This window comes from Triticum urartu, chromosome 7 (genome assembly GCF_003073215.2).
Source record: "Triticum urartu cultivar G1812 chromosome 7, Tu2.1, whole genome shotgun sequence".
Lineage (NCBI taxonomy): Eukaryota > Viridiplantae > Streptophyta > Magnoliopsida > Poales > Poaceae > Triticum > Triticum urartu.
Genome location: NC_053028.1, coordinates 690379457 through 690389708, shown reverse-complemented (window position 1 = coordinate 690389708; position 10252 = coordinate 690379457). Strand labels below are relative to the sequence as shown.

The 10252-nt window shown below is 44.6% G+C and overlaps 1 protein-coding gene across 1 annotated transcript; it reads left to right on the top strand.

Annotated features, from left to right (window-relative positions):
• Positions 1-3095: 3095 nt before the first annotated feature.
• On the top strand, positions 3096-4925 carry LOC125521479 (desmethyl-deoxy-podophyllotoxin synthase-like). Its single transcript, XM_048686530.1, has 2 exons — positions 3096-4017; positions 4133-4925. Exons 1-2 carry the CDS (start codon positions 3133-3135, stop codon positions 4754-4756), a joined length of 1509 nt encoding a protein of 502 aa, XP_048542487.1. The 5' UTR covers positions 3096-3132; the 3' UTR covers positions 4757-4925.
• Positions 4926-10252: the final 5327 nt, after the last annotated feature.

Here is a 10252-nt window from a genome sequence, read left to right as displayed (position 1 = left end):
CAAGAGGGTTATACACATGCCATGGGAAAAAATGTATTAACTACATAGATAAGGTTATATTTAGCAGGCGAGGTTATCTTAGTACTTCTTAATATACACAAACAAAAGTTTATGTTGTTTTAGACATTAATTGGAAGCACACACGGATATTATATTGCACAATGCCACTGAAATAGCGATCAGATAACTATACTAGACATTAGTGTTAGATATTTTGTTTTGCTGAGATGTTTCTTGAAAATTGTGGTTAAAACACTGACACCACTATATAGTTTGGCATGACATCAGCGGACCACAATATGGTTTAGATGATAAAACTAATTGACTTGAGTCCATTTATATTTCCTAATGATACAGATACCGACAAGAATTGTTTTCTTTTGACAAATGAGTATCCAAATTGCTTATTTTGACTATAATAATTTAACTGATTTGCAAATCTATCTTTTCCAAATTGCAACTCTACTTTCCTATACAAACATCCTAATGCTAATTTAGATATGAGAATACACAGGAAATCCAGCCGCATAAATGTGCACCAACTAGAAGTTAGATGATATGACACCTTCAAAGCTTATTGCCACCTAATGTGGTGCTCGATCAGGAGTTGTTGCTATTAATGTAAGGGTCAACTCAGTATAAAGAAGGCCGAGATGAAGTTGTAGAATCTCAAAGGAGCTCAGTCCAATGATATTACAATGTGAGAGTGAGAAACACAAGAGATGGACGAGCATTGATGAAATTAGATGGCTTGCCGGTTGGATGCGGCATAGATACCAGGTGCCTCGATGGAACTTCATGACAAACGTCATGACAGACATGTCGCACAACTATTACACGGCTACAAAACTATTAAATGATGATTATTTTGTATGTGGACTCCAAATTGGATACATTATTTGTGGAACAGTAATTTTAAAATGCCAAAAGTGGAATATAGTTTTGAGCCCCACATCACTAATATTATAAAAGGATGATACAAAGTTTCACTTCAAAGGTAGGTTAAATTTATAATATCTATTGTAAGCATTAAAATAAGTGGACTTTCAAATAATGTCACAATACAAATCAACAATCTAGCCGCGTAGATGCGCGGGTGACCCTGCTAGTTTATCCTAAAATTTCGAGATGTACAGTCTTCACCGGATGGAGAGAGTAGATCCAAATATTTTATCTCTGAACATAGAACTGATCCTCTTCCAGTAAGGTCGTGTATCTGAATAATCTTGAGCAATAAAGGTCATCTTCTCGCTAACGTTTCCTTCTGGGTTTTCCAGTATTTTAAAATTTTACTTTTTACTAGTTTTTGGTAGGTTAATTGTCTAGTTTTCCGAGAAAACAAAGCTTGTCTATTTTTAATATTTATTTGTAAGATCAGAAAAAGTAAAAAAATCAAACATGTTTTGAAAAACATGAATATTGTTTGAGAATATGTAAACATTTAAAAAAAAATCTCAATCAAAATTTTGAAATTTCGAAAACATCATTGTAAGATTAGGAAACATATTATAAAAAATAGAAACATATTTTACAAATCCAAATAGTTTTTTACTGTAAAAAGAAAGAAAAATCCAAAACTCAGTAAAGTAAAGAAGGGAAAATAATTAATCTAAAACAAGGCTGGAACCTTATAGATGGTTCCCGAAACCAGATCATGTAGTACATGTGCTATCTAAAATGAGCAGGCTCAAACAACATCGCTACACCTATGCATTTGTGCAACAATTTGACGCATAGAGGGTCAAATAGGAAACACCGAAACACACATGCAAACATATGCGCTGCTAGCCCACTCGCAGGCATACATAGACCTAGGCAGTCGATCTTCGCAGCTTTATTATTTTGTAGAAAGGCCAAACTTTATTACTCAAAGTTTACAGAAATTGAAATGCAAACTGGGTTATGGGGCTGGCCTAGCCAAATATGGCATTCCCTGACCTAAAGAGTGAGAGAATTTTGCTAATGAATGTGCTTCAAAATTTGATGCTCTCCCCTCAAAACAGAACATGCAATTGAACTTACATAAGCCTAGGCAGTCGGCCTTCCCAGCTGGAAGCTTCTATTTGGCACACAGCGTGCTGGTTGACCGCAAACACACGTTCAAAAAATGTTCAGGAAATTGAAAAACTGTTGTTGAATTCAAAAAATGTTTCTGATTTTGAAAAAAATGTTCACAAAATCACAAAATGTCGTTGGATTCAAAAAATGTTCCTATCTTTAAAAACTGTTTGCAAATCCAAAAAAACGTTCGTGGGGAGAATATTCGTGTGTTGAAAAATCATCTGTGAATTTAAAAATCAGGATTTAAAAAATGTTTATTAATTTTGAAAAATGTTTGTAAGTTTGAAAAATGTTTGCAACTTTCAAAAACAATGTTCGGGAGTTTGTAAAAAAATGGGAGGGGGCAGAAGATTAGCCCCAGCAAGGCAAAACTTGCATGTTGTTGTGTGGTGTGGTCCTAATTTAAACTACCACGAAACCCACAGAAAATTTAGGTCAACTTACATATAGCTGATTTTGCATGGTTTTCTAAGTCAAAGTCAAGATAAAATTTTCTAAGTCTTGCGAAACAATCTTTGTCGAATTTTACTTTGACGTGGCTTTGTGGAAAACTAGTGCGTTTTCTGCAAATAGTCACTCCTCATTTACTTTTTGCATGGTTTTCTCTCTTGTTTTCATTTTAATTTTTTTGTAGTTTATATTAAAGAAAATATATATTTTAACTACGTGTACATTTATTTCATACCCACATTTTTTTGCTCTGTCATACGTAAGTGACTCTTTTGAGTTGTGTAAACATACTTTTTCAGTACCACGTGCAACTTTGTGTAGTGCTAAACCTAATTTTGTTTCCCCTCCCAGACCACCATAACAATATCCCTTGTATGCCGTATGAGTCTTAAAGTGTCTTTTAATTTAATCTTTACTTGCATGCATGGTTTTCTAAATTGAAGTCAACAGTAGAGCTTTTTCCAAGTCTCCTTAAACAACGAGTTTGAACATTGACGCCACTCTTCGCGGTAAACGGAAGAGTTAATTTTGTGGAAATATTCACTCTTCATTCACATACTTTTCTTAATTACCCCGGCTACTTATACAGTTGAACTGTGGAAGCTATACCTTCAGGCAGCCATGGCGCAGCAAGATCAAGACGTCATCATGTACTACCGCAATGGCCTCCTCCTGGGCGCCGCACTGCTAGTCCCTCTCCTCCTCATCATGAAGCTCAGGCGGCTGCGCGGGGAGAACCTTCCTCCGGGGCCATGGCGGCTGCCGGTCATCGGCAGCTTGCACCACCTGGTCGGCAGGCTCCCGCACCGCTTCATGCGCGACCTCGCCCGCCGGTACGACGCCCCGCTCATACTGCTCCGCCTGGGGGAGCTCGATGTCGTCGTGGCCTCCTCCGCTGACGCGGCGAGGGAGATCCTCAAGACCCAGGACGCGGTCTTCGCCACCCGCATGCAGACGCCCACCATCCGCGCGCTCACGGTGGACGGCGCCGGCATCGCCCTGGCGCCGCACGGAGAGCACTGGCGGCACGCCCGCAAGCTCGGCGTCACCGAGCTCCTCGGCGCGCGGCCGGTCCAGTCCCTCCGCGGATCCCGCGAGGCCGGCGTTGCCGCCCTCGTCGCCTCCATCGCCTCGGCGTCGGGGCCTGTGAACGTCAGCTCCCTCCTCTCCACCTACATCATCGACGTGGCGGTGCGCGCCCTGGTGGGCGACCGGATTGGGGACGACCTCCGCGGCGAATTCCTGGAGCGCCTCGGCGAGGGCGTCAGGCTGGCCACCGGGTTCGGCCTCGCCGACCTGTTCCCGTCGTCGCGCCTCGTGCGTGCCTTCAGTGGCTCGCTAGGCCGGCTGGAGGCGCTAGGCCGCGAGACGAGCCGGGTCATGGACCGAATCATCGACAAGCACCAGCACGCCGGCGACGAGGAAAAAGACTTCGTCGACGTGATGCTCAGGATCCAGAAGAATGACGGCAGCCTCCATGCTGGAACCATGCGTGCCATGATTACCGTACGTGAAATAACCTCCACCATGCATTACATCCATCCGAAACAAAACGTACGTCGTACGTGTTTGACGGACAAGGTTGACAGTAGACTTCTTTGCATGTATTTGCTCTATGTAGGACCTGTTCGGGGCAGCGAGTGACACCTCGGCGACGACGCTCGAATGGGCGATGGCCCAGCTCATGGGGAGCCCGGCGGCGCTTCGGAGGGCGCAGTCGGAGGTGCGTGCCGCCCTCGCCGGGGAGAGCCGCGTCCGAGAGGAGGCCCTGCCGGAGCTGCACTACCTGCGTCTCGTGCTCAAGGAGACGCTCCGGCTGCACCCGGCGGCTCCGCTGCTGCTCCCGCGGGAGTGCCCGGAGTCCCGACATGTCCTCGGCTACACCGTGCCCAAGGGCGCCATGGTGCTCGTCAACGCGTGGGCCATCGGCCGGGACGCGGCGACCTGGGGCGCCGACGCCGAGGAGTTTAGGCCGGAGAGGTTCGAAGAGGAGGCGGCGCTGGACTTCAAGGGAACCAACTTCAAGTTCGTGCCGTTCGGCGCCGGCCGGAGGATGTGCCCTGGGATCGCCTTTGGCCTTGCGGTCGTGGAGCTCGCACTGGCCAGCTTCCTCTTCCATTTCGACTGGGAGCTCCCCGCCGGTGGACTGGACATGGCGGAGCAGCTTGGGGTCACGGCCAGGAGGAAGAGCGACCTCTGGCTGCATGCCACAATCCGCGTGCCTGCTCCTGCTCCTGCTCTATAGACATTCAACCGTGGAAGTGCTGAATTGTAGTGCTTCGGCCGTGGAAAAATACCTACTAGCTGACTAATAAATAAGTTGGTTGTATTCCAGAATTGGTGTGCCTGTTCCTAGCTAGTCCCATCATGTAATTGTCTTGTGCTTGTCATTTTATTTTGACCATGAGCATTTACCACCGAGAAAATTAAGCAGACTTGTTTGTCTAAACCTATCACCTGTTGGACCAATGACTTCTCTTGAGGCATCAACGTCTGCTTGGGCAAGTGGTGGAGCCAACACGCGATGACTTCGGCTGGTGGTGCTTGTAGAGCACCAGGTCTTGAGCTCGGGGGTGAAAATCCTTGGTTCAAAATTGGATGGTTGCACCTGACCATGACTGTGTTTATGCGTCATGTCCTTGTTGAAGACATTGCTTCGGAGTCTGCTAAGACGTGCTCTTTAGAGTGAAAACCCAAGAGCTGACCATCGGCTGTTGGATATGACGACCATGGCCCTTGTATGTCGTTTCATTCCTGGAGGCGCTGCTTGCGGAGAACTTATTTCGTAGCACTTTACATACATGTATTTTGACCGAACTTTAAATTTAGGTAAAACTCAATTATCTGGCCATTGGTTCTTTTGTCAAGATTTGTGCTATTCTTTTTCTTGTCTTGCTTAAGTTGGATTTTGACTTGTCGATTTTTTTTTTCTTAGGCTGAATTTTTTACTTGCCCCTGTTTGGGGTAAGTTGATTTTCTTCTCAGATTGAAATTTTGACTTGTCCCTGTTTAGGATAAAACGGTTTTTCTTTTGGGCTTGACGCTCGGTACACATTGCATTTTTTGTTTATATGGTTTTTTTGCTTTTCTATTTAAAAAAATATGTATTTCTACATGGATTTGTTTTGCGTTTGGATGGGAGGAGATGTATACACACAATTATTATACAATATGTGTGTGTGTGTGTGTGTGTGTGTGTGTGTGTGTGTGTGTGTGTGTTAATTACACTAGATTGTGAAGTTGCACTATTATATGATTATTCTCTGCATATTGAAAAAGTGCAAAGTTGTGTGCAAGTTTTTTTCAAGTTTTTATTTCAATTTCTTTCTTCTTAAAGGGTAATACCAATTCCACTAATTAATTGTTCATTATAAAATTTTGTTATGTTTATTTTTTATTTCTTTCATAAAGAGTAATGATAAAGACACTAATTCATTCTTCCTTAGAAAAATTCATTTTTTGATATTATTTTAGTTTTTATTTCATTTTCTTTCTTCATTAAGAGTAATACCAATGTCACTGATTCATTAATCCTTACAAAACTTCATTATTTTTGTTCTCCTTTAAAGGGCAATACCAATCCTAGTAATTCATTAATCCTTGCAAAACTTCATTATTTTGATTATGTTTTAGTTTTTTTTATTTCATTTCCCTTCTTCATTAAAGGTAATATCAATGACACTAATTCATTCCTTCTTAGAAAACTTCTTTCTAAGAAAGTCCACTCCCATACGCTCCCCCGTGCAGCTTGGGCTTCATCATGCCGTGGGAGTAGGCCTTTAATACGCTGGGTGTTGTAACACAAACATTAAACTCTTTTTTCCTCTTAATTAATAAATGAGGCAAGTCTTTTGTCTCCTTTAAAAAAACTCCCATGCGCTTATTGTTGCATATTATGAAAAGGTGCAAATTCTGTCATTATGTGTTTTATTTTTTTATGTTCTTTCTTATGAAAGGGTAATACCAATGTCACTAATTTTTTTATGTTCTTCCTTAGAAAAATTTATTATTTTAATTTTGTTTCATTTTAATTTCATTTTACTTGTTCTTTAAGGAATCTTTTAAATTTGGTGGAGAACTTGGGAAGAAAAGGAGGGGCCACTGCTCTATGAAAACCAAAGACAAAACCAGAACTGCTACGGGAGGAGAGAGGAGGGAGTATACTCTGCTAGAATCATTTTGTTGACGTGGGTCTACGTGGTGGATACTATGCTGCTTCCACATATACGTCGTCTACTTGGTCTTCGATTCTTCTATTTTTTATTCGTGACATTATTGCGGCCGAGGCCGCTTAGAGCATTACTAGTAGAACCCCTAAACCCTCAAACCCTTGTAGCAGTTTTAAAGGTTGAGAAGTGCCACTTTTTGACACTTTTAAGGGTTGAAAAACAGGGGCAAAGACTAGAACCCTCAAACCCAACCCTTAAACTGCTTTAAGGGTTGGATTTGAGGGTTCTAGTCTTTGCGTCAACCCCAACCTTTAAGACTGTCATTTCATATATCACACATTTCATCATATGACATATCACAAATTCCATCACATTTTACATAAAACAATAATCATTCTAGTTATTATTACAACACCGAATAAAACAATAATCATTCAAATTATTACAACAATGTTTGAGCAAATTACACTAATTGTTCGAATCAAATAGGATATAGAAAAGTAAAACAAAGATACATCATGGGCCAATGCGCCGCCATCCAACTGCCAGTGGTGCTCTATTAGATCATCCCGGAGCCGACCATGAGTGGTTGCATCCTCAATCTCACGATGTGCTTGAAGAAAAGCGTCTATGCGAGAAGGATTTCTTTCCGGTTGCACACAGGTACCAACATTGTCATAGAAACAAGGGAGGTTTAACCCTCTTTCATCCTCTAGGATCATGTTGTGTAGAATCACACAACATTTTATGATGTTCATCTCGACGTCGTCGTCTTGCAACAACTCGTTGATGTCCGAGTCGTCGGATGACGACCAACCCGATGAATCGGACAACGAGTCCATGTCGTTTTTGTTCACCTCCATCTACACAATACAACAAACAATAAATTGTGAGTGCCAACAATGAATCAAAAAGGAAAAAAATAAAACAAAAAGGAAGAACAGGAAGCATACCTGCGGGTTGGGGGCGGACGACGGCCGGCGTCAAGGGGAGGCGGGGGCGTCTGGCGCGGCGGCTCGAGGAGGCCGGCCTGCCTCTGGCCTCTGGGAGGGGGGGCGGGGGGCGGGGAAGGATGGATCCGGCGGCGGGGAGCGTGGCGCAGGGGCGGGACGGCGGCGGCGTCGAGGGGAGGCGGGGGGCCGGCCGGATTGGCGGCGGGCGACGGCCGGCGGCGCGGGAGGCCGGGAGGCGGGAGGTTGGGAAGGGAAACTTCCCTCCCGCGCGACGGGGGAAGGGAGTGCGGGCTGGGGTCGAGTGCCCCCCTCCAGCCCTCACTTCTACGGTTCGAAATTGGGTTTGAGGGTTGGACCCTTACTTTTTTTTGAGGGTTTGAGGGTTTAGGGGTTCTAGTCTTTGCGTTTTTTTGTTGCAATCCGCAAAAAAGCGGTTATTTATGAGGGTTTGAGGGTTTAGGGGTACTACTAGTAATGCTCTTAGTATTAATAAAAAGGCAACAGTGTTCCCATAAAAAAACGATTTTCGAGCAGCGTGAAGCACACTCATGTTTTGAGTCAGTGTGCTACTACTAGTATAACTTTTTTGACCCGAACCGACAGGAGCTCTGTCATTGCATTATAGGAGAGGGAAAAAATTGTACATTTTAGAGATTACAAAGGAGCGTAGAGCGAAGGAGGAGGAGAGCCTAGGCCACTGAACATCGGGAGGCTGAGCAGTGGCCACAACTACGGACTACTCTCTGAATGCCTCTTTGCAGAGACTGATATCCTCGGTCACCAGCATGAAAACTTGATGCGGCAGTAGCATTTTGCTTTGGAACACCCTCCTGTTTCTTTCATTCCAGAGATGCCAAGCCACATATGCAGCAAAAGCAATCTGCTCCTTACCAATTTCTTTTGGAGCGATCAGGTGCAGCTTGCGCCACCAACATTTGACGGAATTGGAGGAGAGGGCCACGTCCGTCATCTGGGGGTGGATGGGGGCAGACTTGTTCCAGACTTCTTTAGAGTAGGGGCATCCCAGAAGGATGTGAATTGCTGTCTCTGGGGCCTGGTCGCAGAAAGGGCAGGTCGGGTTGCAAGGCCAGCCCCTGGTGGATAACCTGTCCGCGGTCCAGTTACGGTTCTGGAGCAGTAACCAAAGGTAGAATTTAATCTTGTTTTCAGCCTTCACTTTCCATACTTTCTCTAAGAGTGGCTGCCTAATTCGTCCCAAGAATTGGGCTTCATAGGCATCTTTAGCCGTGTAAATTCCTTTGGAGTTAAGGGTCCACGTGACGCCATCATCGTCATGAGACAACTGCACTTCCTGGATCTTCGCCCATAAGGAAACAAATTGCTGCACTTGCTCTTCGTTGTTCATCCTATGTAACCCCTTCATCCAAAGGTTGTTTGTCAGAGCATCAGCGACCTTGAGATTCTTTTTCCATGCCATTTTTGCAGCTTCGGGTGCCAGTGCAATAGGTGCAACTCCATGCATCCACCTTTCCTTCCAAAAGTTGATCTTTTTCCCATTTCCCAAGGAGATCTTGGTGCAGGCCGCGAATAGACTTCTGTCAACTGTGTCACAAGGGATTTGGGTGCCTTTTCCAAGGTCTGTCAATGTTGTCCCATTCAAACCAGCACCATCTGAGTCTCAAGGCTCGGCTATAACAAGTTAACTCTTTGATCCCGAGGCCTCCGAGACTTTTGGGGGTACAGCATTGTTTCCAGTTTACAAGGCATTTGCTTCCCCTTGCCTCCTCATCCCCAGCCCAAAGAAAGTTCCTCCTGCACTTATCAAGCTTCTTGATAGCCCATTTATCCATTGCGAAACACGAGAGGAAGAATGTTGCCATTGTCGTGAGGACTGAGTTGATTAGAGTTAGCCGCCCAGTTCTATTCAGAAGTCTTCCTTTCCATAGCTTCACTCTTCCAGCAGCCTTGTCTATCATTGGTTGCAATTCAGCACGCGTCGGCTTCCTCCTGTTCAGTGGTAAACCTAGGTATTGGCAAGGGAAAAAACCCTCCTTTCCTCCAAAGTCCTGTAAAACCTCTCCATGCTCTTCATCGTTGCACCGGATCTTGAATGTCGTGCACTTCCCTAGGTTGATCATCAAGCCAGAGATCTCTCCAAATCTAAGCAGAATTCTATGAGTAGCTGCAATTTCTTCTCTGATGGGGTTCACAAAAAGTGCCGCGTCATCCGCGTACAGGCTGGATCTCAAACTGGCGGCCTGATGGCTTAAAGGAGTGAGCAGACCATCAGCCGCTGCCATGGTGATCATTTTTTGCAGTGGTTCCATTGCAAGAAGGAATAACCTCGGCGACAACGGGTCTCCCTGGCGCAACCCCCTCCGGTGTAGGAACGGCTCACCTGGACAGCCGTTGAGGAGGACCCGTGAAGAGGAAGTCGAGAGCAGCAAAGCAATCATCTCTGTCCATCTTTGTTTGAAACCAAAACCCTTCAGAACCTCCAACATGTAGCTCCAATGCACAGAATCAAAGGCCTTAGAGATATCCAATTTGAGGAAGATGAGCGGTGAATTTTTTGTGAATGCCCGTCTTATGACATTCTGGACATACAAAAAATTATCTTGAATGCTACGGCCCTTAAGGAAGGCACTTTGACTTGGA